This window comes from Lytechinus pictus, chromosome 3 (genome assembly GCF_037042905.1).
Source record: "Lytechinus pictus isolate F3 Inbred chromosome 3, Lp3.0, whole genome shotgun sequence".
NCBI classification, from domain to species: domain Eukaryota; kingdom Metazoa; phylum Echinodermata; class Echinoidea; order Temnopleuroida; family Toxopneustidae; genus Lytechinus; species Lytechinus pictus.
The window spans coordinates 42,542,703-42,570,301 of record NC_087247.1 but is presented as its reverse complement, the minus strand read 5'-3'; the positions used below and the strand labels follow the sequence as shown (position 1 = coordinate 42,570,301).

Sequence of the window (27,599 nt, the reverse complement as noted above, 5' to 3'; positions counted from 1 at the left end):
AAATATATACCCTATTTCGGTTTTTTTGACACCCTTATTACGTTGCATGTGGCTTTCGATTGATGTATGGTGCACCTCTATGACTTTATAGACTGTTGATAACTTTCAATTCATCTAAACTGCTCAGCTAATCTTGATTATACACTAGAAAGAGATATGGTATACCTCTTATTCCAAAAGAAGCACTTTTCTACTTTGACAATATCAATTCATCTCTTAAAGCCCAGTGCACAGAATGTGATGCCAATCGCATCTCAGTGTTATCCTATCACAGGCCAGGACACACATTGCAACAGCTCTGCAGCAGGCTTCATGTCCATGCATGGCGCCTCTACCATGCACTGATCTCAAGACATTTGGTCAGTGAGTTTTCTGCAACAAGTCAGCTGCACAGCACTGCAGGTTGGCTCACACTCTGCAATCGGATCTTAGTGTACGCTGGGATTTAAACTAAATTTAGCATTTCATTCTCCCGCCATTCATAAATAGAACTCTACAAATATCTTTATAATGAATCATCACCTTGTGAACAAAAAAAAAAGAAATCAGAAGAAAAAAAAAGCATGAAAAATACAGTTTGACAGTACATGACAACATATACAATACTGCCCTTCATAGCGACTTGTGTCGTCCTTGATCAGATATGGTAAAATGTGGAAGACTGGTGTCTCACTTTGATGACAGGAATTACTAAATATATATTACTACATTGCACTTGAATACCATGAAAACCAAAGTCTGCAATACACAGAATATCTGAAATGATAAAAAAAATGCTCAAATAAAATAACTGCACCACTCCTATCAATCTCTTCATTAGTGAAACCTAGAAATATCTAGCAAATCATTGATGGATTTTCTGTGTACAAAATTTATCCAAAAAAGATTATAAATTATTTACTAAATCAAGTAAGTCAAGCAGAGCTTGATGTGATCATGGACCTACACTAGGTCCATGGTATGACTGAAGAGAAAGCTAATCTTCAAGGAAATAAATCAAATCACTCATATTGCAGTACATGTATTACTAATGAGAGAAATGGGATCATTAGGGATGGTTAAAAAAATACATAAAGATACTTGTGTAGAATCCCACAAGAAAGAATGGTTTTCAATTCAATAATAAAAAGAAAATAAATTTGTACATTTCGTTGCCACCTGACATGCACTGTAATCATTCAATTTCTGACAATTTTGTTAAAAACAGACATAGCATTTAATAACAAGGATTTGACAATTCATAATTTTCAAAATATAATTTTTTCCTCTGGTAAAGCTAAAATAAATCATCATTTGTACTACAGAAAATATGAATATCTATTTCATACAGAATCAGTAAAATCGGGTATTCAAAACACTCTAGTAATATTACCCCGCTTAGCTAGGTGGCCTGTTTCACTACCCAATTCCATAAAGGCTGTTTGATCAAGCTCTTTGTAAAGTTAACACAAAATTTTAAACTTTATGAAAGACTGCAATATGGCAAGCCTCATCGGTGTCAGTTATTCTTAATCACATATTTTTTTTTTGGCCAAGTTAAAATATGGTGAAACTTACACTATATTTATAGAGTACTGAAGTGTGACGTTAATTGCCATGGTGTCATGGCGGGCTGGTTCTAAACAGAGTCGCAGCTGACGATCGTCTGTATACACATTTGTATTTGCAAATGACTTTGGTTCATCAGAAAAATAGGTTGCAAGCGATCAAATTCCGAGAGCAGCCATTTTCTCCTATGAGAGTCACACGCTTTCAATCGACGGGTTCATTTGTTTAGAACCAGGCTGCCTTGACACCATGACAACTGACGTCATCGCTTCTGTACTCTATTGAAACTCGATAGTGCAAAGTATATAATTGTCCATATTTTTCAATGAGATAATTCAAAGTAATGTCAAACTTTACTGGAATTCAATGAAAAACTTTGACCTCCTGTTTTAGCACTCCATATTCCAGTGAATCAAAACATGCATAAAGCTGTGCATAGCTTTATAAAAAGCTTTATGAAACACCCTCAAGTTGACAATGTTTTCAGGAGCATTATTTGGTACACAGAAACCTTCTTTATGGCTTGAAACAGATGGACTCAGCTTGAATCCAGGAAAATCTTTCCTAAATCAGGGCATTTCAACCAATGTTTTGACGGTTTATGTTTTGTATGTTACTATCTTCTTCTCCAACAATTTTCCACTAAACAGGTTTTTGATATTGGTATTGATATTGGTAGAAACAAAATTACCAGTGAATATCAGTTTCATATGACATAAATGCCATAAGAAAACTGCATTTTATCAATGTCAACTGTAATTCTAAAATTCCATTTTGTATGAGCTTCATTAGACCTACATGTAAGGATGAAATGATTCAGGACCATCAACATGATTATCTATACATAAAGTCCACAGTGACATGGTATTGCCAATCGTTGTAATTCTGCCTGAAACTTGCATCCCTGTCGACTTTAAAATAATGAGGTATTAATCTCCAATGTCTAAGTCTCTATCTCCAAGTAACCACACTATCAGGAATCCAAGAGCAAGGAGAGCGGTACCTAGGAGATCGCCTAAAGCAGTCAGGTATGGGATAGAAAAGTTATCAGGATCAAGTTTCTTTCCCCATAGATAGTAAACAATCCAGTCAGCTAACTGAAACAAGATTACCACCTGCAAAATGACAAGACAAGTCAAGTAAGTTAGACCCATTACTTTCACTGATAACAGTAATTGTTGCTTGATATCTAATATATCTATCTATCTATCTATCTATCTATCTATATACATGTATCTATCTATCTCTCCATCCATTCATTGAACTATCTACCACCCACCTACATACTCTGTCAATCTATCTACTTCTACCCCAATTTATTTTACCTACCTATTTACTTGTCTGTAACTATCTACAAGCTTATCAATCTTTTTTTATAGCCAAATGACCATAGTGACAATATAGCATGAAATGAAAAGTTGGCTCACCTGAATGAGAGACACAGTGATATACATGAAGGTAACTCTGAGAGTAATAGATGAGTGACCAGCATTCATATAGGAGATATAATAGAGGAAGATAAGCTGACCAGGAATGACCATCATGATCAACACTCGGGCTGACCGGGAATGCATATCTTTATGAGAAACAAGAATCAAGAGAAATGAAAACTAATATAGAACATCACATATTAATATTGAATATGAATATACTGTATAATGCATTAATATAATGTGGAAATTACAATAGCTGAAAGGGATCAATATGTTAAAATCTGGTTTGGCACCCAAGAACAGGGCACCAATCATGTGAAGCTTACAAACAGATTAGATCTGAGAGATTCACCCCAATTCCTGCAGGACGGAAAGGATGCCGCTTAGAATTGATGAAAAAGAAACAAACGCATCTAAATATTTGAACAAAGATTAAGTTTTCTATGGCTAGAAATATGTAAAAACATTAGAAATTCCTATTTTTTCCTTAAAAAAAAGGAATCTCTTGGAGACACTAGTGCAAAATTCTTTTTTTTAACTTGAAGCTAAAGTTTGGTTTTTGTTCATGATTATGGATGAAAAAACCTCAAAGTAATTTGGAAAGTTTGATTTCATTGTACCTGAATCAGCATTAAGGTATCAGAATCACCAAATTGATCATATATCAACCCAATTCTTTAGAGAGTCACATGCACTGTTATAACACAAATATACGTGAGGGCATATGAAGCATTATCTTCCGCAATGGACCTTTTTTATGAAATTCTTCTTATCATGAGGTTTAGCATGCTTCAAAGCTCTCAATTTTGTCCATGTTCCCTATCCCTTTAACAGAATTGCTGAAAGATAATGTCGCATGATTAACATTAACGAAATCAGGAATTCTCATATAGATTTACCTTTTCCAAAGAAAACTGTAAAGGGTGAGTTGCATTTCTTGATTCTCTCTGGGTCTGGAGTACCTAGACTACCAATACCATGAAGATGCGTAGATATTCTGCTTGATTGCACTGCGACTAGGTTGCCTCCAACTCCATTAATAACAGGACTGAACACAGCAACACCCTCATTGCTACGAATTGCAATATCCAATACAAGCCCTCCGATGCTGTGTCATAAGAAATCATGAGCATGATATTAAAACTTGTGCACTACAAATCAAATGAAATATGAAATATGAGTCACTATATGTACATGCTTTTCCATAGCTATGCAATATCAAAGATACAATCAATTATAAAATAATGCATAACTGGAGGTCTATGGCAAACCATCTACACAAAACTACTATCGATTGCAAATATTACATCCCCATGAAACTGCATCAACTGAAAGATTAGGAAAAACTTCAAGAATTATACTTGTAAACTCATTGTTGAAAACATTTCACAATAGAAACATACTCTATCCAAGAATTTGGGGTTCGGTCATCTTTTATCAATCAATGTTCCCATACTTTCCCATATTTAAAAGGTAGGATGGTTTCAATGAAGTCTGTTGATAAAAATAGATAGAAAGCTAAGGAGTTCTAAATGCATCCACCAATAAGAGCAAAACAATTTTGCTAAATTACCATGGTAACCTTGATTTTGATTTGCTGCCAAGACCTTATAGGATGGTAGTTACCCCTGAGTGCCCAAAATAATGTAGTTGTAGGTCCTTTATAAAACTGACCTCTGTTCCTTGGTAACAGCTCATACATTCTGGGGTTCATAACACAAAGCTTAACGATTGATCAAACATTTTGGGTGCATTTCATGAAAAGTTCTGTCAGTGATTTTCACTAACTAATTTGCTCTCAGCCAATCAGATACAAAGATTTGCAGTAGCATACAGAGTCAGTGAAAATCCCTCTTATTTGTTTCATGAAATTCTCTCTTGATGTGAACACTTGATTCCACATAATGATTAGTGTAATCGAGTATGCAATATCCGCCCTATCCATGAGTAATAGAATTGTATTACATGGCCCAAGTTAGGCTAATACATAAGGAGTCTTATCTTCAGGCTCCATGACAATGTGCTACTTCAATAGGAAACTTATGACCCCTGACCTGCTAATCATCATGGCAGCAATGACAGGTGACCATCCATTGTAAAGCACATCTCTTGTGTACTCATTACGCTTAGCTAGGAATGCCCAGAGAGGTACCAATAAAAAGAAGAATACAATGATGGTTGGTGCCAACCAGTGCTGCTTTCCTGCAAGACAGAAAAAAAATTGATGATAAAAATCCCTTTCAAATAACAATATTAATAGATAAAGTAGAATCAAACCAAAACAATATTATTTTACAAAGATCATTAGATTTAATGCAATGGACATTCACCTGCAAGCTGGGAAAGTCTAGAAATAATTTAAGTCCTGACACACAAAAGGTTTAAATCAATTGATTCTTCAAAATAATACAGCAAAGGTCAATTAAGATCACTGTTGAATGTGCATTTTGTTCAACATACAGTAACTATCATTACAATCAGTGTCAATGTTTGATATTCAACATGACAGGAAATGTGTGTGCTATGAGCTGCAGAAATTTCCAGCATTTAGGTTAATCACTTCAAAATGAATATGATTAAATTCTACTACTTAAACAATGTTCCTATGAAGTTCCTCTTTGGGCAATAACAAGTCAAAATTTGTTGCGGTACTACTCACCGATAGCTTTGAATAGGAGATTACTAATCCAGGCAAGAAGAGATAAAGTGATAAGGTCTCCAAGGCTTGCTGCAATAGGTGTAGCTACATTATCTGGGTTGATCTTACACTTGCGTGATAATATAATAACTCCTACCATGATAGCACCTGCAATATATTTCAAACATAATGTTAAGTTGATTGAGATTTACCAGATCTTTAATGAGTTGATAAGACCTTGAATCTAATAACAGTTAACTAGCACATAAAAGTATTTTGTGAAATTCATTAAAAAAAAATTTTTTTGCATTAATTAGAGTAAATAATTTGGCGAAAAAATATTTCAAAATGCTGTGTCAAAGTTTGGCATACCTTGTAGAGCTCTACCGGATGAAACAAAACAAAAATCAAAATTGGTTGAAAATGAAATGAGAAACATCTTTTGTGATTTAAAAGAAAAATTGAATATATCAGCAAACTGAATGAGTTTTTGTGTAAAAAAAAATTATAATCTGTGTAAAAAATAATAATCCCTCATATGATACTATTTTATCATTTAAATGAAATGTAAATCAAATAAGAAATGATGAAATTGAAGAATACTAATCTTTTTATTATATGCACTCTTAAAATCTGCATAAACCAATTTAAAGACCCAGACCAGAGCTAAACATGCATAATTTGAAAAATGAGAAATATGTAAGCTACATAGTATGACAGTGTAAGTTTTATGCATATTATTCACCACTTGACAGCTGAGTATTTTGCTGAAGAAAAACTAAAATTGACAGGTTTTGCGGGGATTTGGACAAAAGCTTTTTCATTGCCTTTCTCTGGCCTCGAGTCCATAACGTCATGTTGTGTTAGAAGCGTTGTGATTCCATAGGCTTGTACACTGAAAAGGGGGGTTATTTCTCAGCTTTTCAGATTCTGAATTTGATATCTTTTTTCAATTTGCAGAAAAAAATGACAATGACAATTATTCTATGTCAAATAGATTGAAACCTACAACGCTTCACTAGATTTTTTTTGTGTGATTTCTGTTCTTAGTTCTTATTGGGCCTAAATTGCTATGTCAGGAAAACTTACACATAATCTGAATGCAGATATAATTCGGAAGCTGTGCCAAATAAGCAGGAAATAAAATATGGTGATAACTACTCAAGAGCTGTAGATTTCATCAATTTAAGCTTGCAGAAAAGATATTTATGATATCTCTATGTAATAGAAGTGAAGAAAATAAAATGCGTAATTTGAAAGGGGGAAAAATCACCTACTTTTTCTGTTTACAACTCTATGGAATTACACCACTTCTAACACAACATGATGTCATGGTCTCGAGCCCAGTGAAAGCATTTCACAAGAAAGTCTATTTTCGAAGCCTGATAATTGGAGCTATTCTTAAGGAAAATACTCGGCTGTTAAGCAGAGAAAATGCATAAAGCTTGCATTTCTGTGTTAAGTAGTTTATCACCTTTTGATTAGTATATGATTTGTCAATTTCATTTTTTGGTCCAGTCTAGGTCTTTGAAATATAATGTAGGTGACCAAAATGGCCTGATAATTTTCCCTCATAGACTGCAGTGTTAACACACCTCTTTAAAGGGGAATCCAGCCTTGGCCATAAAATGTTGTGTTGGAAGGGAGAAAAATAAATTAAACACGATGGAGAAAGTTTGAAAGAGATCGGACAAGCAATAGAAAAGTTATAGCTGCTTTAAAATTGAGATCACTAAGACTATGTAGATTTCAAATTGGCAACTGAGTAAGTAATTCATGACAAGGGACAAGGACAACTTTCCCATAGGCCATGTACTTAATAATCAGGGATTTGTTTTATCCTAAGTACAGTAAGTAACAGTCTATTAGCCGCACATTTTGCTTGGTGGGATAGAAGCAAAAGTCAGGGGTGCGGTTTATCCATGGTGACGGTGATAGACCTGAGCCAGACTCAGCCTGAAAAAAAAAAGTCCATTTCCCTCTGAACGAAGGATATACACAGGGAAATCGGTTTTGGTTCATTTTATAAACATGTAGCTAACATGATATTTGATGTCTGTTATCATGACAAGGCTAGAGAAAAACTCAAGAAAATATTAATTAGCAGCCTGTCGTAACCCCTTCCTAATATGTACTGTAGACGTCTGCCAGTTCACAACACATCAAGTGGCCGGGCGTAGCCGCCTACGGCAATGTCATTTAGAGGGGTATGAGCCGCGGGTATGGGAAGCGATTATTACGATCTTAATCAAGAATAGTCCATAAATGTTTGATTAATAAACGCAACTACCTTCATGAAACTAATTTTTATTTAATGAATAGTGTGTCTTTATTCTTAAGTCATTGATTCAAAGCAGCGAAGTTCCCTGGCAAAGTTCAAACAGACGCCAAGCATAATTGGTAATCATTTGTCACAGCCAAGAGTGAGGGCTTGCATTGTGTTTACAGTGAGAATTAAGCTGGCACTATTCATTTTATCCCCCCCCCGAAGCCCCGTTATGAAATTACTGCCCACCAGCTTATTTTTTCTTTCCTATTTGTTTTTTGTAAGATACCACCACACACAAGAGAGAAAGCATGAAGCAGTAAAAAACAACTGAAAAAATGCCAAGTTCTGTTTCTTGAACCTTCCTGTAATCCCGTATCCAAAATCGGGGTTCCCACAGAAATTTGAAAACAGAATTTCATGACTTTTCCATGACTTTTCCTTTACTAAATTGCTGCTTTCCATGACTTCCTTTCTGGCATGGTTTCCAAAAGCATACACGTTATGATGGCCTCCACCTGAGAGATGCGTGACACGACAAACTGGAAAGCTGCCATAGCCAAGAGGTAAATGCAATTCCATGACTTTTCCATGACCAAAATCCCCTTTCCATGACCACAAATTCTCCAGGATTTTCTATGACTGTGGGAACCCTGAAAATTCATGCCAAGGCATCGAATACTAGACAGAATTCTGAAAGTGATAGTGGGGTTGCGTTGTGGGAAATGTGAATGCTTCTTCATCTCCTACGCCGGATGAGACACGGTAGTGTGATATCGCAATGTAATGATCTTGTGTACTGTATCGTACTTTGCAATGTACAAGAACTAGTGCTGTAGCCGAACTGCCGAATCGAACGGAAGTTCGCCGAACTTGGCACTTCCGAACCGGACCGGACCGAACGCAAAGGCCTGGTTCGGTGAATCAGTTAAAAAAAAAAATAGGCACATTAATTTTGCAATTAATATGCATGTCAGCGGGGACTACATAGATTTAAGTATAAAATAAAATACATTTTTATTGGTTAGTGATTGTGCACAATAAGAATTCCACACAAATATTTTTAAAATCCACTAAGAAAGCTCCTATCTCATCTTTGATTGAACTGTTATCAACTTAAGAATATTTCATTAACATGAATATATTTTTTCTTAATAAAATTAGGGGACATTTGAAGCTAAACTCGGTATAAAAGTGTGGTTTAATTACTACTGCCATAATCGATCGTGATCGTAATCGGACCTAATTATTTTGTATTTAATAAAGAACAAGTGGAATGCCTCTGGCCGTCTCACCTGCATCACGTGATTCAATATAGCAGCAGTGCTGATTTTGAAGACTACTATAACTCGCACAAGATGTTCAGTGATACTTGGTTACTCGTATTTCCACGTTTTATGAACTAGACCAATACACTTATAGAGATACGATGGCAATTCAACAAATACCCCCAATGTGGCCAAAGTTCTTTGACCTTACATGACCTTTGACCTTGATCATGTGACCTGAAACTCCACAGGATGTTCAGTGATACTTGATTACTCTTATGTCCAAGTTTTATGAACTAGACCAACACACTTTCAAATTTATGGCTGTAATTCAACAAATACCCCAATTTGGCCAAAGTTCATTGACCCTAAATGACCTTTGACCTTGATCATGTGACCTGAAACTTGCACAGGATGTTCACTAATACTTGATTACTATTATGTCCAAGTTTAATGAATCAGATCCATAAACTTTCAAAGTTATGATGGTAATTCAACAGATACCCCCAATTCGGCCAAAGTTCATTGACCCTAAATGACCTTTGACCTTGGTCATGTGACGTGAAACTCATGTAGGATGTTCAGTGATACTTGATTAACCTTATGTATAAGTTTCATGAACTAGGTCCATATATTTTCTAAGTTATGATGACATTTCAAAAACTTAACCTTAGGTTAAGATTTTGATGTTGATTCCCCCAACATGGTCTAAGTTCATTGACCCTAAATGACCTTTGACCTTGGTCATGTGACATGAAACTCAGGCAGGATGTTCAGTAATACTTGATTAACCTTATGGCCAAGTTTCATGAACTAGGTCCATATACTTTCTAAGTTATGCTGTCATTTCAAAAACTTAACCTCAGGTTAAGATTTGGTGTTGACGCCGCCGCCGCCGTCGGAAAAGCGGCGCCTATAGTCTCACTCTGCTATGCAGGTGAGACAAAAAGGACCAGACATAAATTCATTCCTCGTAAATGACAAAGTATGACAGCTTCGGTCTCGTCTTTGATTGAATTTTTATCAGTTTCAATTTTTGTTATAAATATGAATTCATTTTTTTCTTCATAAAATGTGGGGACATTTTAAGCTAAACTCAGTTAAAAAGGGTAGTTGAATTACGTATTGCTGTAATCGGACGTACATGTAATTGTTTTGTATTTAAAAAAAGAGACATAAATTAATTCCTTGTGACTGACAAAGTAATGGTAAAGCATATATATATTTTTCACCTTCTGAAATTTCTGTATTAATATAAAAGATAAATAAATAAGAGATGAAGGAATGAGGGTAGAAAAAACAGAAAAGATAAAAATTCAAAGCAAATCAATTAATCAACGCATGTTCCCTGATCGTGTTCCGGAAGTGGTTGGTAAGGAAAGTTGAAACAGGAAGTCCAAACAACCTGCTCTCAGTTGCAACTATACAGGTAAAATTCATATTCCGAATTTGAAACGTTTTTCCGTTGTCAATATTTTCTAAAAAGTGGTTTAATCTGGTCAATTACTGAAAATGAAATTATGATAAATTATCAGTTCCGTCTTGGTTCTGAAGCTCAACGCCGAGTGATTTCACAACACTAAAATACACAGTACAGTCCCATGTACTCATTTTTGTGTTGGAAATATGTTTGAAGTCACGTAGCGTCGATCTTTCTGGACCAAGAATGGACTGATATTTTATCTTTTTAAAGTAATTGATTGACCAGATTTAACCACTTTTCAGAAAATAGGGACTTTCTAAAACATTTTACCAGTATAATAACAGTTGAGTGGAGGTTGTTTGTCTACTGTTTCGACATTCCCGATCAACATTTTCCAATCGGAGAAGCTGCGTTTGCAATGACATTGTAATTGATCATGATCATAGCTACATGAAAGAATCATGAAAAAAAAATATTCTGATCTTTGTAATTCTGTTTCTGTCCTGATTCTCTCGTTATCAATATATATTTTTTTTTTCATTTTAAAAATGAAAGTAGAAATGACTTATTTTTGTTTAAAGATTCAAATAAATAAAAGAAAGTTTTGCAACAATTTTTATAACTATTCTTTTTAGAAACAAAATTCATTATAAATATATGACAGATCTTTGATGAAATTATCTGTTCGAGGGTCGGCGATTCTTTATTTTATACGTTAATAATTCAACTTGGCATTTTTTGCCGAACCCCGAACCGAACCAAAGTTCGGAAAAAAATTGCCGAACCCTGCCGAACCGAACCGGACTCGAACATGCCGCCTGACTTGCAGCACTAACAAGAACGGCAATGCTGTGTTTAACTGAGAGGTGAGTAAGTGGTCAATAATGTTGAAATATTTCTTTCTTGCTATCATTTGTTGATGAATTGATCAAGAACAGCAGATTTTCATATAATCTCTTTTGATACTCATACTTCGAAATCTTAAATTTTTGTTTCTTGGTACCTCAAATATGCATGTAAATGTGAGGATTTAGAAAGAGTGTGAAATTTTTTTTGTGTGCATGTGATTAGTCCAAAGTTGGGGGTGCGGTTAATCCACGAGTGTGATTTATAGTCCGTTACTTACGGTACCCATTCCCTGGGGCATTTATCCAAATATAACCTAGGTAGTATATTGTTCTATGTCCTCATGAAAGAAAAATATAATTTGAAATAAAACTATTTGGGGAAAATTACATTTTAGCAATTTTTGTATTGAAGTACATGGAAGAGTAGTCCTTGCCTTACATCACTATCACATCATATATGCGGCCAATTTGAAGTCTCCATGGGTATAGTGATTACCAATATTTACAACTATTAAAAATTCATAACTTTCTTATTGTTTGTCGAATATTGTTCAAACTTTCACCTTATCAACTTGTCTGATATTTCTTTTTCCTATAAAAACTAATTTTTATTTGGGTTGGATTCCCCTTTAATGGCAGCATACAAATACATGTATTGTGATAATAACCTTGTTCATTTCAAAACTGTAACATTCTTGGGTTTTTTAATCTCTCATTCCAAACATCACCACATTTCACAGGTATGAAAATTGATAATTAATTCAATCTTCCAAAAAGTTGCGAAAACATCAGTTCAAATAGATATCACCTTATCAAATCAAATGATAAAGAAGACATTTCTAACATACCTAATCCTGCACTAGCTAGTGAAGCTGTGACCATGCTACTAGCACATAAAAGTAAAGTATGATTGATATCAAACTCTCCATCAGGAATCCATCCAAATATAACTGCTGCTGTTGAAGCTAGGAACCCAACAACCAGGGCCTGACACTGTGGAGGAAAGCAAATTGAATTGCTATTAGAGCTCGAAGCGTAAATGAATGGGCTCAAAGTATTGGCTGGTTTTATTTTCACTAATTAGGCAAGTAAAACATCGTACTTTTCTATTTTCAATCCATTTTCAACAATTCATTTGAAAATTAATCATATTCTGTATGATTATCATGTAATAGCATATGATCATTACACATTTTTGCATCACATCCTGACCTGCCAATCACGTACATGTAGTGATTTTTTCATATATTTACAATTACTTGAATTCCATTATGAAAAGAAATGCCATGTGTTTGCAGCAAATTATTTTTGCAATATACAATAATTAATTGATCTTAACAATGTAAACTTTTTTGAGAGAGAGAGGGGGTGGGGGGGGGGGGTTGCAGTGAAAAATTGAAAACTCACCTGTGTCAATGCCATATTTCCAAGGATCATATCTCGCAATTTCTTTCTGTCATCCATGATACCCAGATTAGCCTTGGAGTTTAAATTTATATAAAATAATTATAAATTAAAATGAAAAACTATCAATTCTCATTTGGTAAAATCATATTTGAATATTAATCAGGTGATTTTGTGTTTTATAATATCCAGAACAGAGAATTTCCTTGTAATCAAGCTGTCCATTAATTTGAACTTTCATCAAACAAGATCATAGTATATCTTGTGCTATGACCATCCTATAGAAAGTAAATTATAATAAAGTGTATCATTTCTGTTGCAAAATGAATAAGTATAACTTTGAATTTTTAAAACAAGCTCATGAAAACTGTAGCTACATAATAAATGCAAAACATTCCTAGCACAGTATAATTACTACCACAAACGTACCAGACAAATTTTAAAAAAAAAATTCACACTTACAGCAGTTGATAGTCTTGAAGCTAATGTCATTTCTAGATTTCCCTTCAAACCCAGTAATGATGGCACCAGAATAAACAACTCTGTGACTTGAACAAATACACTCCAATGCTGAAAAGAAGAGACAACATATTAAAACTATAAACTGAAATCTTGCATCGACTTCATACAAATACCTCAAATGAGTAAAAGCAGAAAAATGCGGGGAAACAGAATGTTCGGTGTAAAATAAATTTGAAGGGTTATAATACATCTACCCCAAAACTTATTCCAATCATTTCACTCTTCCCTACACATACTCTTCACACTGCCTTAAAATTGAGAATTCACACTTTTTTCTCACAAATCTACCCCTCAAAATTGCCATCTCCTCTCCCCAACATGAAACCAAAGTCTCATGAGTTTTGTTTTTTTCTTTAATGTCAGCAACACAATGTGCTAAGGTTGAAATTTATCCACATTGTTTCTATTATTCTCTCTCCCAGCAGTATACGCTTAATCATTGTACTTTCACTCTTCAAGAATGTTGATATTGAGTGATTGCTTTCAAAAAGTGTTACCTACCAAGAAGCAGTACAAACCTGAACATGATCAAGAACAAGGCCTGCGTAGACTGTTCCAAAGCCAGCAATAAGAAAAGGAAGAAGCACTTGAGCAGCGATGCCACACGAGGATTCTTTGGGATATGATGCATGCTCTCTCTCTTGCATGAAGGTGGACAATCCACCATCACCTTCATCATCTTCATCACTTGATCTTGTGATTCCAAGCAATGGCTCAGTAAAGCTTGTCTCAATTTCAATGCCATCAGGATCATGGTCCGCATCAGAACTATTATTTAGCGGGAGGCCATTGTGAAGTCTATACTTGGCATGAGGATCACTTCCGTTCCCTCTTTCGTCGTTTGTTTGATAATCATCTGCATTCGTTTTTCCTCTATCCTCTGGAAGTGGAAGCAATGACTGGCCATCTAAGGCTGAACTGGCCACTACCCTTGGAACCATTGTGTCTTCGATCTTGCCTTTTCTATGCCTCAAATGGGGTACTGGATGCGTAGAGACTGGATTAGTGCTCTCTGACGAACTCATTTGGGTAGACAGATAGTATAATCATTTCTTGATGGATCTATCAAACTCTCAAGAACTTCTGCAAAGAAACAAGACAAAAATTTGGAATTGATAGAAATCTTCTCTAATATGAGATCATTCTTTTCTTTAAATGTTTACAGATGAATTGCTCATAGTAGATTATCAATGAGCTGGATGAAGTGTGGAAACAATGTGTTCTGGGTATATAATGACCTCTAAGACCTTCAACCTTTGATCTCATTAGCCCATACCCAAAAAACTAATGGATTCAGAACACCCCCACATGCATATGATCCGGACTTTTCAGGACTCTTGCTCTTCCCCAAAATCTTTTTCTCATGCCTGTATCACGTCCTATTCTCATACACAATGCCTGATTACCTTACACAGTAACCAGCCTAAAAACCCATGCCCCCATGGTCTTTGAACTAGGCATCTCTGTATAAATGATGCATTATCCTGACAAATTAAAGCTGGAAAGGCAAATAAAATGGAAGTCACCAATATCTCAGATTAATACATGATACATGAAACATTGTAAGCGCAAACAATGCGCTTACAGAGGCCCCATTACAATTGGTAATGTGGCAGCGATGCCTAATGTTACAACAATTACTTACACATTGAAATAAACATTTTTACTTCACAATCCGAAAGATGTGACTGTTAGCGCTCTGTTAGGTAAACGTTTCTGTGCGGTCGGCACTGATGATCATGTACAGGCTTAGATCTTTACTGCCAACTGCACACTGGAGCTGGCGGCACAGTAGGGCATGTACTGAAGTCTACTAAATCTAGAATCTATTCCATAGGGATCGCAGTGGGTTTGCGTTTAACACACCTGCCTATACAGTGCGTCCCACAAAAAACAAAACCGAGATTCATCGATGATTTATCATAACTTAATCACAAATTAAATAGACAAATGACCTACCATTTTAAAGCTTAGAATCTCCCCTTTTATATAAAATTACTAAGAATTTTTCTCATTCACGCATGAGTGAGCAAAAACAATTTGAAAAGGGGATACCAAAGAGTCACTTGGCGGGCTGAATCTGGGTTTCAAAAAGAAAACTACATTTTTAAAAAGTTCAATATCTGTTCTTTAATTTTATACCTAAATTACAGAAAATGGTCAAGAAATAACAAAGTTCTGGTTATTTGAAATAAGTCTTGAATTACAGGCTAGCGTTCAGACTCACTCAACACTCTGTTTTGTTGACGATCAGCCATGCATTCAGTCTTTTGTTAACCGTGCGATAGCTTCTGTGAGAAACAAGTGAAAACACTTTTATTTCATGAAATTATGGAAATATAAGCATTGTTTCGAGGGAACATAACTTTTTTTACTTTTTGACCATTTTCTGTGATTAAGGTATCAAATAAAAGAGCAGATATTGAACTTATTAGGCATGTGATATTCTTTTTTAAATTCAGATATCCCCCGCCAAATGAGTTTTTTGGTATCCTTTCTTCAAATTGTTTTTGCTCACTCATGTGTAAATGAGGAATAATCTAAGTAATTTCAGATGAAAGAGGAGATTCTAAGCTTAAAATTGGTAGGTCATATGTCTATTTTATTTATAATTAAGTTATGATAAATCATCGCTAAATCTCAGTTTCGTTTTTTGTGGGATGCACTGTATAATTGGTGAGGTCTATCACATATTGTCTACAAACAATCTTTTGATAAAAAAGGACATGTCATGAAACTAGGAATGGTATAATTTCATATTCTCTTGTTAATAACTTATATTATGTAATTTGAGTTGCATATTAATCCATTTTACAGAGACCATCTCAATAATCGTCTGTCCTAAAAAAATGTCACCATCTTGAAAATATCATTTTTTCACCAGATCTTACTTGCAGGTTCTATTTTCTCTCTCAAATCACCGCTAATTGTTGCAACAACAATTTTTTTCAGTAAAAGCATGCTTGTGAGTTCAAGATTCACTTAATTGTGGAAGGTGAGTAAATGTCTTTGAAGTATTTTTTTTCATTCAATAATTTGTTGTATTTCTTCATGACTTTTTTCCCCACTTTAATTCTCTTTAAATTATCAGGGGCCCGTTGCATAAATCTTTTTACCTGAGAAAACTCAGGTTGTTTTTACCGGAGTTTTTGCCCTGTGTTAAAGTCATTGGCAGAAATCAGACTAACCTAAGTTTTCAGTTTTTACCAGAGTTTTCTCAGGTAAAAAGTTTTATGCAACAGGCCCCAGGTGGCACTGGATTCCCATCAATAAATGGGTTTTGGGGGTGTTTTCTTTGTGCAAATATTATTTTCCGAGTTTAGCAATTTGCCTCATTTACCTCTAAACCCAAACGCAAGGCAATGTCGGACTTTAAAAATTATGGTATTTTTTAGTTTGAACTTGCAATTTACATGGATACACTGTATGCACATAAAACACACAGTGCAGTGCAGTGTGAAGGAGCTGTGTGAGTTTTCTTGACTTCTTGCAGTTTCCCTGACTAGGTAGATTACCCAATTATTACCTCAGAACAAGGAAAAAGCGATTTTGTGTCTCAAACACTTATGAAAATAACCAGAAATATCGTGATTTGCGAGGGCACGCAACAGAATTGTATCGAAACTTCATTGTGAAATGACTGGGATGGAATACATGTAATACTTGTAATAAGAGTCTTGCACATAAACTTTCATGTTGACCTCAAAATGAACTTTGACCATACCATGTGACCTCCCAACACAATAGCATGCAGGTCCCCTGAGTACATCTACCATCCAAGTTTGGTTGAAAAGTGATTTACAGTTGCAGAGTTATGTGTCATAAGAGAGTCTTGCACGGAAACTTTAACGTTGACCTGAAAATTACCTTTCACCTTACCATGTGACCTCCGACTGCAGCATGACATGCAGGTCTCATAACTACATCGACAATCCAAGTTTGGGTGAAAAGTGACTTGCGGTTGCGGAGTTAGGTGTCATAAGAGAGTCTTGCATGTAAACTTTAATGTTGACCTGAAAATTACCTTTGACCTTACCATGTGACCTCCGACTGCAGCATAACATGCAGGTCCCCTAAGTCCATCTACCATCCAAGTTTGGTTGAAAAGTGATTTACAGTTGCAGAGTTATGTGTTATAAGAGAGTCTAGCACAGAAACTTTAACGTTAACCTGAAAATGACCTTTGACCTTACCATGTGACCTCCGACTGCAGCATAACATGCAGGTCCCCCAAGTCCATCTACCATCCAAGTTTGGTTGAAAAGTGACTTACGGTTGCAGAGTTATGTGTCATAAGGTTTGTGACGGACGAACGACAGACGGACGGTGGACAACATTTGGATCCCTAAGTCTCGCCTTCACCTCTCGTGGGCGAGACAAAGTATGCAGGCCCCAAATCCAAATTGTTTTTGTTTTCTCTGTTGCAGCATACTTAATCACAGAAAAATATGCTGCAAAATAAGAGCAATGCATAAAAGGGGGGAAACAAACCAAAAAAATATTTAGAAATATCATACACAAAGAAAACAAAAATAATTTTAAAAAAGAGAAATAAAACAAAATGTAAAAGGCATGAAAGAAAAAACAACGAACATGAAAAATATTATTAAAAAAACATTTTGTTTTATTGAGTTTTCATGTTCTTTTATTTCTTTTCTTTTCTCAATTTTTTTTTCTTTTCCTTCTAAAATAAAAGAGAAACAAAAAAACATGAAAAAGGAAAAAAAAAATGGAGGGGGGGGGGGATATAAAAGAAGACATTGCATTAACAGCTGTGGCAAGCCTTTTCTGACTGGAATGTAGTTAAAGGCCAAGCAAATAATTTTCACTTGCCTTTTGGGAATGGGACACTTCTATTTCCATATCCTTTGGTTTGTATTATTAATCATTTTTTGTCTGTAGCAGTAGCAACATACTTTTTAATCAGGCAAAGTCAATGGGAAGGGGAATAAATAGTTTAATCACTGTAAAAAAAATAACAAATAAAAAATAACAATAAGTAGGAAGCAGAGCAAAAGCAAAAAGTAAAAAATCCACATTCCATATTGATGAAATGCCTTCCCAAAGTATTTACTTTCTTAAGAGTGGTTTAAGAAGTCATTTATAAATGATAAAGAAAAAAAACACTATTTGACTAGAACACACATACAAATGCACACGTGGGACTGTAATGTACTCACCTATGTGTTTTTGTGTGTATTAATTCATTTGGTTCTTGATCTTTTTCAGTCAAACGAGGGGGCAAAATTCCTCCTTTTAATGCTTGCAAATAATCAGGGTACACCTGATTTTAGCAATATGGACTATAGAAGGGCGTTTTATTGGTGTGAAATGTGACTTTGACTCAGATTTTCAAAGTTCTGTGAAAGATTTCTTAGCAACAACATTTTGTATCGAAGCTCTCTGAGTCTGTACAGTAGGCTGCTAGCTGCAATTGCAATAAGCTCATGCCGATAGCTTATAGCAGTGCTTAAGCGGTACAGCATCTTAGTCATGACATTAGTGCTGCTGTTGGGAACAAAAATCCAAGGTCGAAATGTCGCTTAAAAATTGATCCCGACATCGACAGTGTCGACATGAAAAAGGGAATGTAATTTAGCCTAGGCTCCCTAAGTCATTCGATTGTGGCACATAACACTCTCTCAATCAAATGTATTCACCTTGACACAAGTGATATCCCCACACTAGATCTAGATCTATAATACAGGCTCAGTTCTGGAAAACATATTTTGACTAAGCTAGAGTGAATTCACTTCCACAATCACTGATTTAATCCACATTTATTCTGGAGAATCAAGTTTTTGTATCACATCTGGTCTCGAAAGCATTGCGCAATAATACTCGGAGCCAATTTGAGAATCACCTATTGCAACAGTGATCAATGCGTATTATACGCTGGTACACATGTGCTGCAAACGCAAGCTCCTCAAATTGACAATAAAAAATAATAAAAATTGATCAATAATTTTAGTACCACTTCTGTGGCGATCCATGCAATGATCTCCAAACGAAGGAAGGTAAGTTTTCTGTGACTTTGTGAAATGAAGTAAGCGCTCAATTACAGCGGTCACAACTTTGACAAAAACACGTGTTCGCTGCTGCTCACGTCTATGTGAAAAGTAATAAATTGAGGAGCAGCGTATTCTCAAGCATGGTGAATAGTGATGGGTACAGTGAATCATGGGTGAATGCTGCATGCTTCGCTCGCTAGCGCGCTGCATATGGCATTTTCACGGTAACTGACGTTACACGGCACAATTTTACACACTTTTCATTGTGTGTATGATTATCTCTAAAACAATGAAAGGTGTGTAAAATTGTGCCGTGTAACGTCAGTTACCGTGAAAATGCCCATAGAGGTCTATATCAAATGATCGTTGGGCTAACCCCCGCACTGACGTATTTCTGCTGCCGCGCAGCTCACAGGCATTCTTTTTTAATTTAATGCGCTGCTAAGCTGAATAAACCTTTTTATTGCGCCAATTACTGTGGATAAATGCTTCTAACTTTTCAGGTAAGCTTTACACCCGTGACTTTAGGCTAGACCCCTTTTAATTTCATGTCGAGCAATTGGACCCTCAAAAAAAAGGAAAAGTTCTGTCTCGTTCGTTCTCCTTCTTTCAAAATTGAAAACAAAATGGCCGATCGATACCGTGTGACAAACGCAACATGGAAGTCTAACTTTTCCTTTTTTTGAGGGTTCAGTTGGTGCCTCGATGTCAGGATTCAGTGTCACGATAGACCTTCATCCATATAATCGAGGTAAGTGCGTAATTTATTTTTTCCCCTTTTATTTTTGGAGTACTATTTCGACCCCATTCTACCCCAATTTGGAGAGTACGGTACCCATGTCTGCCTAGTACAAGTATTACATGGACGTAAGCTTGTAACCAATTTTGCAATCGGCAACCGATTCCATTCGATTTCACCAAAATCAGAAAGCGGACGCCGCCGTGAACTTTTAAAGGTCGTTTTATTGACGGACATCACTGCGCTACTCTCTTACATCGTACGAGATCAAGAGATCATTCCAATAATTCTAGATCGCTAGCACCTAACATAAAAATACTTTAAAAAGATGTCCCGCCAATCGTTCATTGTCCTGTGATCTATGAGAATTATTTTCATTTTATTTTCCTTTGCGACTTTGCTCGGAAGATGCGTCATTCGTTTATCTTTCTAATAAAAATCACTCATTTTATTGTTAAGCAGTAACACCTCAAAACCCCTTTTAAAACATGTTCCAAACGATCGTGCATGTTGCCGACTTCCATTCCAATGCATTCGTCTTTGTGACTTTCTCAGGAAGATGCGCGCGACCGCGAACAAAATTTTGATGTATTCCTTTGTTTTTAAACATCGCCGATTCGATTTTCAATTCGATTTCGATTTTAGAAGCTTAACTGCCGATCCGATTTTCGATCTGATTTTTTATCCGATTTACAACATTACATGGACGAGTCCTAGGCTCCAGCCCGCTTCGGGCCTTCGCAGGCCGGAGCTCCCTGGGTTAGCTTGAAACTAGACTGAAGAGCTTGGAGGCCCGTACGTACAGCCAACGTATAAAGTGAACTAACGTTTTATAGGTCGCAATTTAAAACTGTTTTTAAGCGAAATTTACAGTTTCATGGTTTCCATTATCAGGGAAATATAAATAACTTAAGTAATTGCGTACCTTGGACCGGAGTTATTGAAAAAATTCCTCTGGATGATTGAGAAATCTTTCATCTAAGACATTTTCACCCGAGCTGACGGTTTTTATCATATTTTGGCTGCCATTTTAGGGGTGATTCTGGAGACCAAGACAAGTAAACATCGGTAAAGTACCATTTTCATACCTTTTGATCTATTTCGTGCACATTTAATTATTTATTATATATTCAAGATAGATTTTTTGTAGTTTCTAAATCCTTAGACTGTAAATTCGATTTTAAAAAGTATATTGAAGTCTGGATAGTACTAGTCAACCGATTTGATGAGCGTGATAACACATGCGAGCTCACACTAACGTACTACCGTCGGTGAATGGGGATTATAGTGAAATGTCAGCAATTGTTAAGGAAATCCCCAGAAACGACGGTTATTCCTGTCTAGCTTGAAACTTGCTGACAAAGCATGATAAAGCACACTCACACAACATGCAAGGTTAGTATACTAACCTCGCACAACGCATGTGATTTCATAGTGCATTTTGACGTTTTCATTCATCACACGAATGTGAGGGACTATGAAACGCCAAATCTTTCAATATTTTTCCACTATGTTAATCTTGATCGTATGATTTAGTTCATTTTAAAAATGAATTAGAAATTATTGATAAAGGTGTTTTTATCGCTTACCTCCAAATCTCAACCAGGATACTTCGCTCGGTCCGTCCTTAGTCATCCTTCATACTGCGGTGGAAATTACGCAAACAAAAATCGAAATGCGAATTTTTCCTATCGAACATTCTCGATTCAAGTCGTCGGCGCATAATAGGAAATTGTACCAAAAATCAACAGGTTGCATCTCATGTATATACTTAAAGAGGGTCCTATTTGGTCAAAGTCGTGAGAATTGAAATATGTATAATTCGAACAATAAAAGAGAAATAGTGAGTGACATTATTGACTCTCTCATTTAGATATCAATGAATTGTGCATGTAACTGTTTTGTGATAAATAAGCGAAACTTTAATATGTCATAACTTTCTTATTTTACATCCGATTTTGATGAAGTTTTCAGCGTTAGTCTCGTTTCATAATTCTCTATTTATTCAAACATTTTTTTTCTGGGGTGCACTTGACCTTTAAGAGATTTTCCAATGAAAATACTACATGGAACTTGGAAATACAAATCATAATTTGGTTGAACAAAATGTTTTCTGTTAAAGTATAAAACAGAAGAGGAACATTTCCTTCACGTATTTTTATATCCAAAATATGTTGCCTTAGTATGGAATAATCACAATGACATAAAATGAAAATGGGTAAAGTACCTTCCTAATGATCATTGAGATTTCGCCTATGGAATCGTTGTTTATTAATTTTCAAAGCTTTAAATAGATGAAAATGTTCATTGAGAAAATATACATATATATATATATATATATATATATATATATGAACAAAATGATAATGTCCCGATTGTTTCGCATTACGTGTGTTAGATTGCGGGCGTTTGTGTGTGTGTGTGTGTGTGTGTGTAGGAAGCAAGATTTTCGTGTTAATGTTTGCACAAAAAAGGAGCTCTAGGGAAAGGGAAAGGAAAAGGGGAGGGGGAAAGGTAGAGGAGAGAGAGGGAAAAGGAGACCATAAAATAGAAAGAAAACAAAGGAAAGGAAGAGGGGAAAGAAGAGGGAAAGGGAGGGGAAAAGAAAAAATGGAAAGAGCGAGAAAACAGTAGGGGAGGGAGAAAGGAAAGAAAAGAAGGGAAAGGAAAAGCGAGAAAGGGAATGGAGGGGGCGGGAAAGGGAAAGAGAGACAAGAAAAGACAGATCAAGGGAGGGGGAAAGGTAGAGGAGAGAGAGGGAAAAGGAGACCATAAAATAGAAAGAAAACAAAGGAAAGGAAGAGGGGAAGGGAGAGGGAAAGAAAAAAATGGAAAAAGCGAGAAAAGAGTAGGGGAGGGAGAAAGGAAAGAAAAGAAGGGAAAGGAAAAGCGAAAAAGGGAAGGGAAAGGGAGAGAAGAAAAGAAGGGAGAACGAAAATGGGGAAAGGGAGAGAGAGAGAGAGAGAATGATGAAGGGGATAGGAAAATGTCAAGTTTGAAGATCTGAATATCAACACTAAAACAAAATTAGACTTCCATGTTTTATTTATAAAAATACCATCTTTTTCATGATTATAAAGGTTCAACGTCCCTGTTCTAGGTCTAACTTCAACATCAGGATTGTTGATTTTTTTAATTTTTTTAAAAAAATCAAAGAAATTTTTTTTTTTTTTAAATAAAAAAAATCTGATTTTTTATATTTAAATCGGATTTTTATGATTTAAATCAGATTTTTTTGATTTTTTTCCAATAAAAAATAATGGTCACACTTAACAAGTTTTAAACTATATTTAAACTGTTTTACACCAATAATAGTGGTCAAGTAGTCTTTTGAACATTGTGTATTGTACTATTTGACACAATAATCCACTTATATACAGGTAATTTTTTTAATTTTTTATTTATTTATTTGCATTATAGAGAGGGACATTTTATGGAAGCCCAAGTAATGTTATGTATTATGTATACATTTAATTTTTTGCTCTGTTTCATTTCTATATTCCCATAGACATGTTAGCATACACGTGAGAACATGCAACTCAGATTTTTAAAATTGAACACAATGTTAACCAATGCCTTTAAGCCATTGTAAAGCTTTATCATATCAAGACTTGTTTCCACAGAAATAGGGTTTGCAACTCTAGAGCTACATCTGGTATACAAAGCATTCGCAAGTCACAACTGTACGTTAACATCTAATTTGAATGTAATATTTAACCAGATTTGCAATAGGCACTTCCTGATATGCTTGTAACAAAATACACATTTTATGTTTTCATTACAGTGTAACCTCAGTTCCAAATAAAACTTCAATAAATTTTGTTGCAAGATGCAGGATAAGCACCACTGTCCACCACATCATTGATGTGCTGTTTTTTTTTCAAACTATTACATGAACAAGCAAGCACAGCAGTTGTATTGCTGCATACAGTAACACTTGCCCAGCAACTTTCCCATTTTTAAATTCTTACTTATTAAGTATACATGTGTACTTTGAAATTGTGTAATTGAATGTATGGGTATTGATAAGAAAATACACAAGCATGCAAATATACATGTAATTCTTATCAAATTAACACATATGCCTTCAACTTAAGTAATTGAAAGAATGGGTATTAATAGTAACAAGAAGGAGGTACATACAAGTAGTTCAGCTGTTTTGTAAAAGTATCCAAGTTGTGGACTTTGAGCACCTTTGTAGATTTTATATATTATTTTATTGAAGATTTAACAGTTCGGTGTACATACAAAGAGTTATTTATCATTACTTCGTTAGAAACTTGTTGTTTTCATCAGTTTTGCTTGTTTTACAATTTGAAAATAAAACAGTGGTGTTAAATCAGACTCCATGAGGGTGTATCATTCTTTTAAAGTATCTCTAAGGCATGTGGAACAGGAATGAAAATGATTACATTGAAAGTATCTGTTAAGAAGAAGAGAAAATAGAGAAAACTATTTTTTTTTCATAAAAGTTGATTTAAATCAGTGATTTTTTTGAAAAAAATCAAGTGATTTAAATCGCGATTTAAATCATGATTTAAATCGACATGATTTAAATCAAACAACCCTGTTCAACATAAATCTAATGGCGCTTTGCGCTTGAATTCTGGATGTCATTCCTTTTTTAAAAGTATAGGTAATCTGTCGGACTTTTCAAATCCCAAATTTAAATCTTAAGCGCAAATGCCCTCGCATTATTTTTCATTTAGATACAGTCCTGTCATCAATATCAAAAATTGTAAGTGCGAGCTTCGCGCTGGCATCATTTTTTTAAGTGACAGTTATAAGGTTGTTCATATTTTAAAAATGCTTAGAATGTCCATTTGTTGAGGTTTAAATGTCCAAAAGATCAGCGCTCGCATAATTTGTAAGGTAAATAGGCCTACCCTTTTAATTGTTATACAAAGGTGCTTATACAATGTCCAGAATGCAGTTCGGAATATTGAAAATAACTGTTGGTGCCGCTATTTCTGCCCGTTCGACAAGCATTTATCATTTTGAATCATGAGATTCACCTTTAAAATATGATAAAAAAGTATCGTTAAGACTGAATTAAGAAAAAAAGAAGCTCACGTTTCACGCTCGCATTTTGATCCGTTAGCTTATGATAATAATGGTGCATGACTTCGTTAATATATTTTATCGGACATGTCCACCTTTTGGTGCTTCAAGAAAAATAAACACAACACACAAATAATAATAGAAAACGAACAAGAATAGAATAGATAGTTACCTATCCCACTCATGAATTCTTATTTAACAGTCCCCAAAACGTCTTTTTTTCGTGTTAGCTTATTTCATATACATATATATATATATATATATATATATATATATATAGGTCTCCTCATCATGGTTATAAAAAGTGCTCAGAATGTTTTATTTTCAAGTCCTTGTATCAGAATTTTCAGCTCGGGCAGCTCTATCGCATTTCGATTACTATCCTGTTGATTTATTTATTTGAACAAAATATTTAAAATGTCCAGCTTTTAGAACAGATATAAAAAAAGGTATTCACCTTTGATCATAGATGAGGAAGAAGAAAAAGAGCAAAAAAATAGGAAACAAACTAACGAATTAATGTGACACAATTTTTCCTAATTTCAAGGCGACTCTTTACATTTCATCATTGCTGATGGCGTTACAATAGAAAATACCGCTTGACAGCCAAAAAAAAAAAAAAAAACAGAAAGAGGAAAATAATGCTAAGCGTCTAAAATGCAGCTAGCAGTACAAGCTGCAGAACCGTAAACAAACGTCTTGTGAATAATATCGCGCGCCCTCTTTAGGCAAAAGTTGATATCCACGATGATCCGGCGACATCTACGTGAAGATCACGAGAAAATGCTTTTTTTTTCTTAAAAAAACAGCAAAGAGGAGTCAACAAACAATCCATATGGTTCGGTAAGTGTCATAGCACAATTAGAAACTTTAGGTAAACTGTAATGGCATAGTTATTTTAGTAAAAAGGGTGTGAAAGATTCGCGTGCACCATGTGCATATGAATCCTTTGCACCCGAGATGCATTGAACCCATGAGTGGATAAAGCATCATCTGCCAGGATACTCCTTTCAATTACTGTATAATATCACAGAAAATTGTAGACAGCTGACAGCCGTCTGTTCCGAGGAGTTTTTTAACATTTTAAAAAAATTTTATTTCTCCTCGTACACAGATGGCTCGCTATCGTGTAACCCAGATGTCAGGAAACTGCGACTCGTTAGACCTTCATCCATATAATCGTGGTAATTGCATACTTTCTGTCTTCACAATTCATTTGGAGAAATATTTAGACCATAAATCACCCTAGTCCGGTGACTATGGTCAAATACACGGTAAGCCCCTGGGCTCCCTGGGTTAGCTATCGTGCAGCCACCATTAGGGGACTTACAATGCAAAATCCCCCCGTCGGGGCTCTTCAATTTTTGTCTTTAATAAATCAAACTTTTGAAAATTAACGCGACCGAAAAGCAAATTAATATTCCCTCTTGGCATTAATTGCCAAAAAACGGGGAAAATCAAGTTAAAAGGAACAAAAACAGTGACTTACCTCGGCTGTCGCGCAACTTCACTGCCCTGTTTTATCCGAACTTAATAATAAATAATATACATAAACATTATGGCCATCGAGTCCCCTGTACAGATCGCGCTAGAACTTCAGTCTCTGTATTTGGTGAGTGAAGCCAACGGAACGAACTACCAACAAATGGCAACATAACAGAGACCAAAGATTTTGGTCTAAGAAAATTGTTACTTTTTGAAAATGAAAATTCCTAACATTTCTTGAATTTGAAAATTACCAAAAATTCCCACAAAATTCCTGTTTATTCCCATGGAAAGTTTCCATCGTGAAAATACCTAGGAATTTTGCAACCCTAGTAATCTAGCCAAACTAATTAATAATTGAGTGGTATCGTAGACATACATGGCGCAGCCTAATGCTACAGATTAAGAGTCTCTCTTATTACCACTAATTGTGTTCACCCATATATACCGGTACGTGCGATCTCTTATACACAGAGGTCAGTACCCAACATCACTCTATCGTGAAAATGAATCTGCATTGCACGCGAACAATATCGCCGGCTACAAGATGCATACGGTGCGGTAAGCGGTCGGAGGTCTAACCTGCCTTGATTGAATTCGACAAATTTGAAGAGAAGAACAACATACTTACATGTTATATACATCCCGTTATCACTTCAGGTTATGGGCTAAACAGGTCTTGCTACAAAAGTATCGAAATTCGCTTCGTTTTAGTTGATTTGCGAAGTCTACAACGTCAACGGGGTCTACAATACGTGAAGGCTTGTTGCACTTTTGGGAATGACGTGGATGCAATTTCGATATGCGCAGAATAGGTATGGCGTTCCATAATTTATGGGTATTTCTAAGGGGGGGGGGGGGCTTCGCCATAAAAGTCTATTTTCTGTTATATTCCAGTAAATCCACAGACTTAAGTTAGTGTATTGCTAAAATGTCATATATGTCATATATAT

The 27,599-nt window shown here is 35.4% G+C and overlaps 1 protein-coding gene across 4 annotated transcripts; it reads right to left on the bottom strand.

The window, feature by feature from the left end:
* Nucleotides 1–27,599, bottom strand: LOC129257198 (solute carrier family 41 member 1-like). 4 transcript variants are annotated; one of them, XM_064097109.1, is made up of 11 exons: nucleotides 27,278–27,452; nucleotides 17,544–17,801; nucleotides 13,869–14,433; nucleotides 13,291–13,398; nucleotides 12,832–12,903; nucleotides 12,273–12,417; nucleotides 5,641–5,787; nucleotides 5,036–5,183; nucleotides 3,881–4,089; nucleotides 2,976–3,124; nucleotides 1,015–2,663 (listed from the first exon to the last, which is right to left on the bottom strand). In XM_064097109.1, exons 3-11 carry the CDS (start codon nucleotides 14,373–14,375, stop codon nucleotides 2,478–2,480), a joined length of 1,671 nt encoding a protein of 556 aa, XP_063953179.1. In that variant the 5' UTR covers nucleotides 14,376–14,433; nucleotides 17,544–17,801; nucleotides 27,278–27,452; the 3' UTR covers nucleotides 1,015–2,477. The 4 variants fall into 4 exon arrangements, with proteins under 4 accessions (XP_063953178.1, XP_063953179.1, XP_063953180.1 ...); XM_064097110.1 differs by having other exon boundaries at nucleotides 17,624–17,801; XM_064097108.1 differs by lacking the exon at nucleotides 17,544–17,801 and having other exon boundaries at nucleotides 1–2,663; nucleotides 27,278–27,599.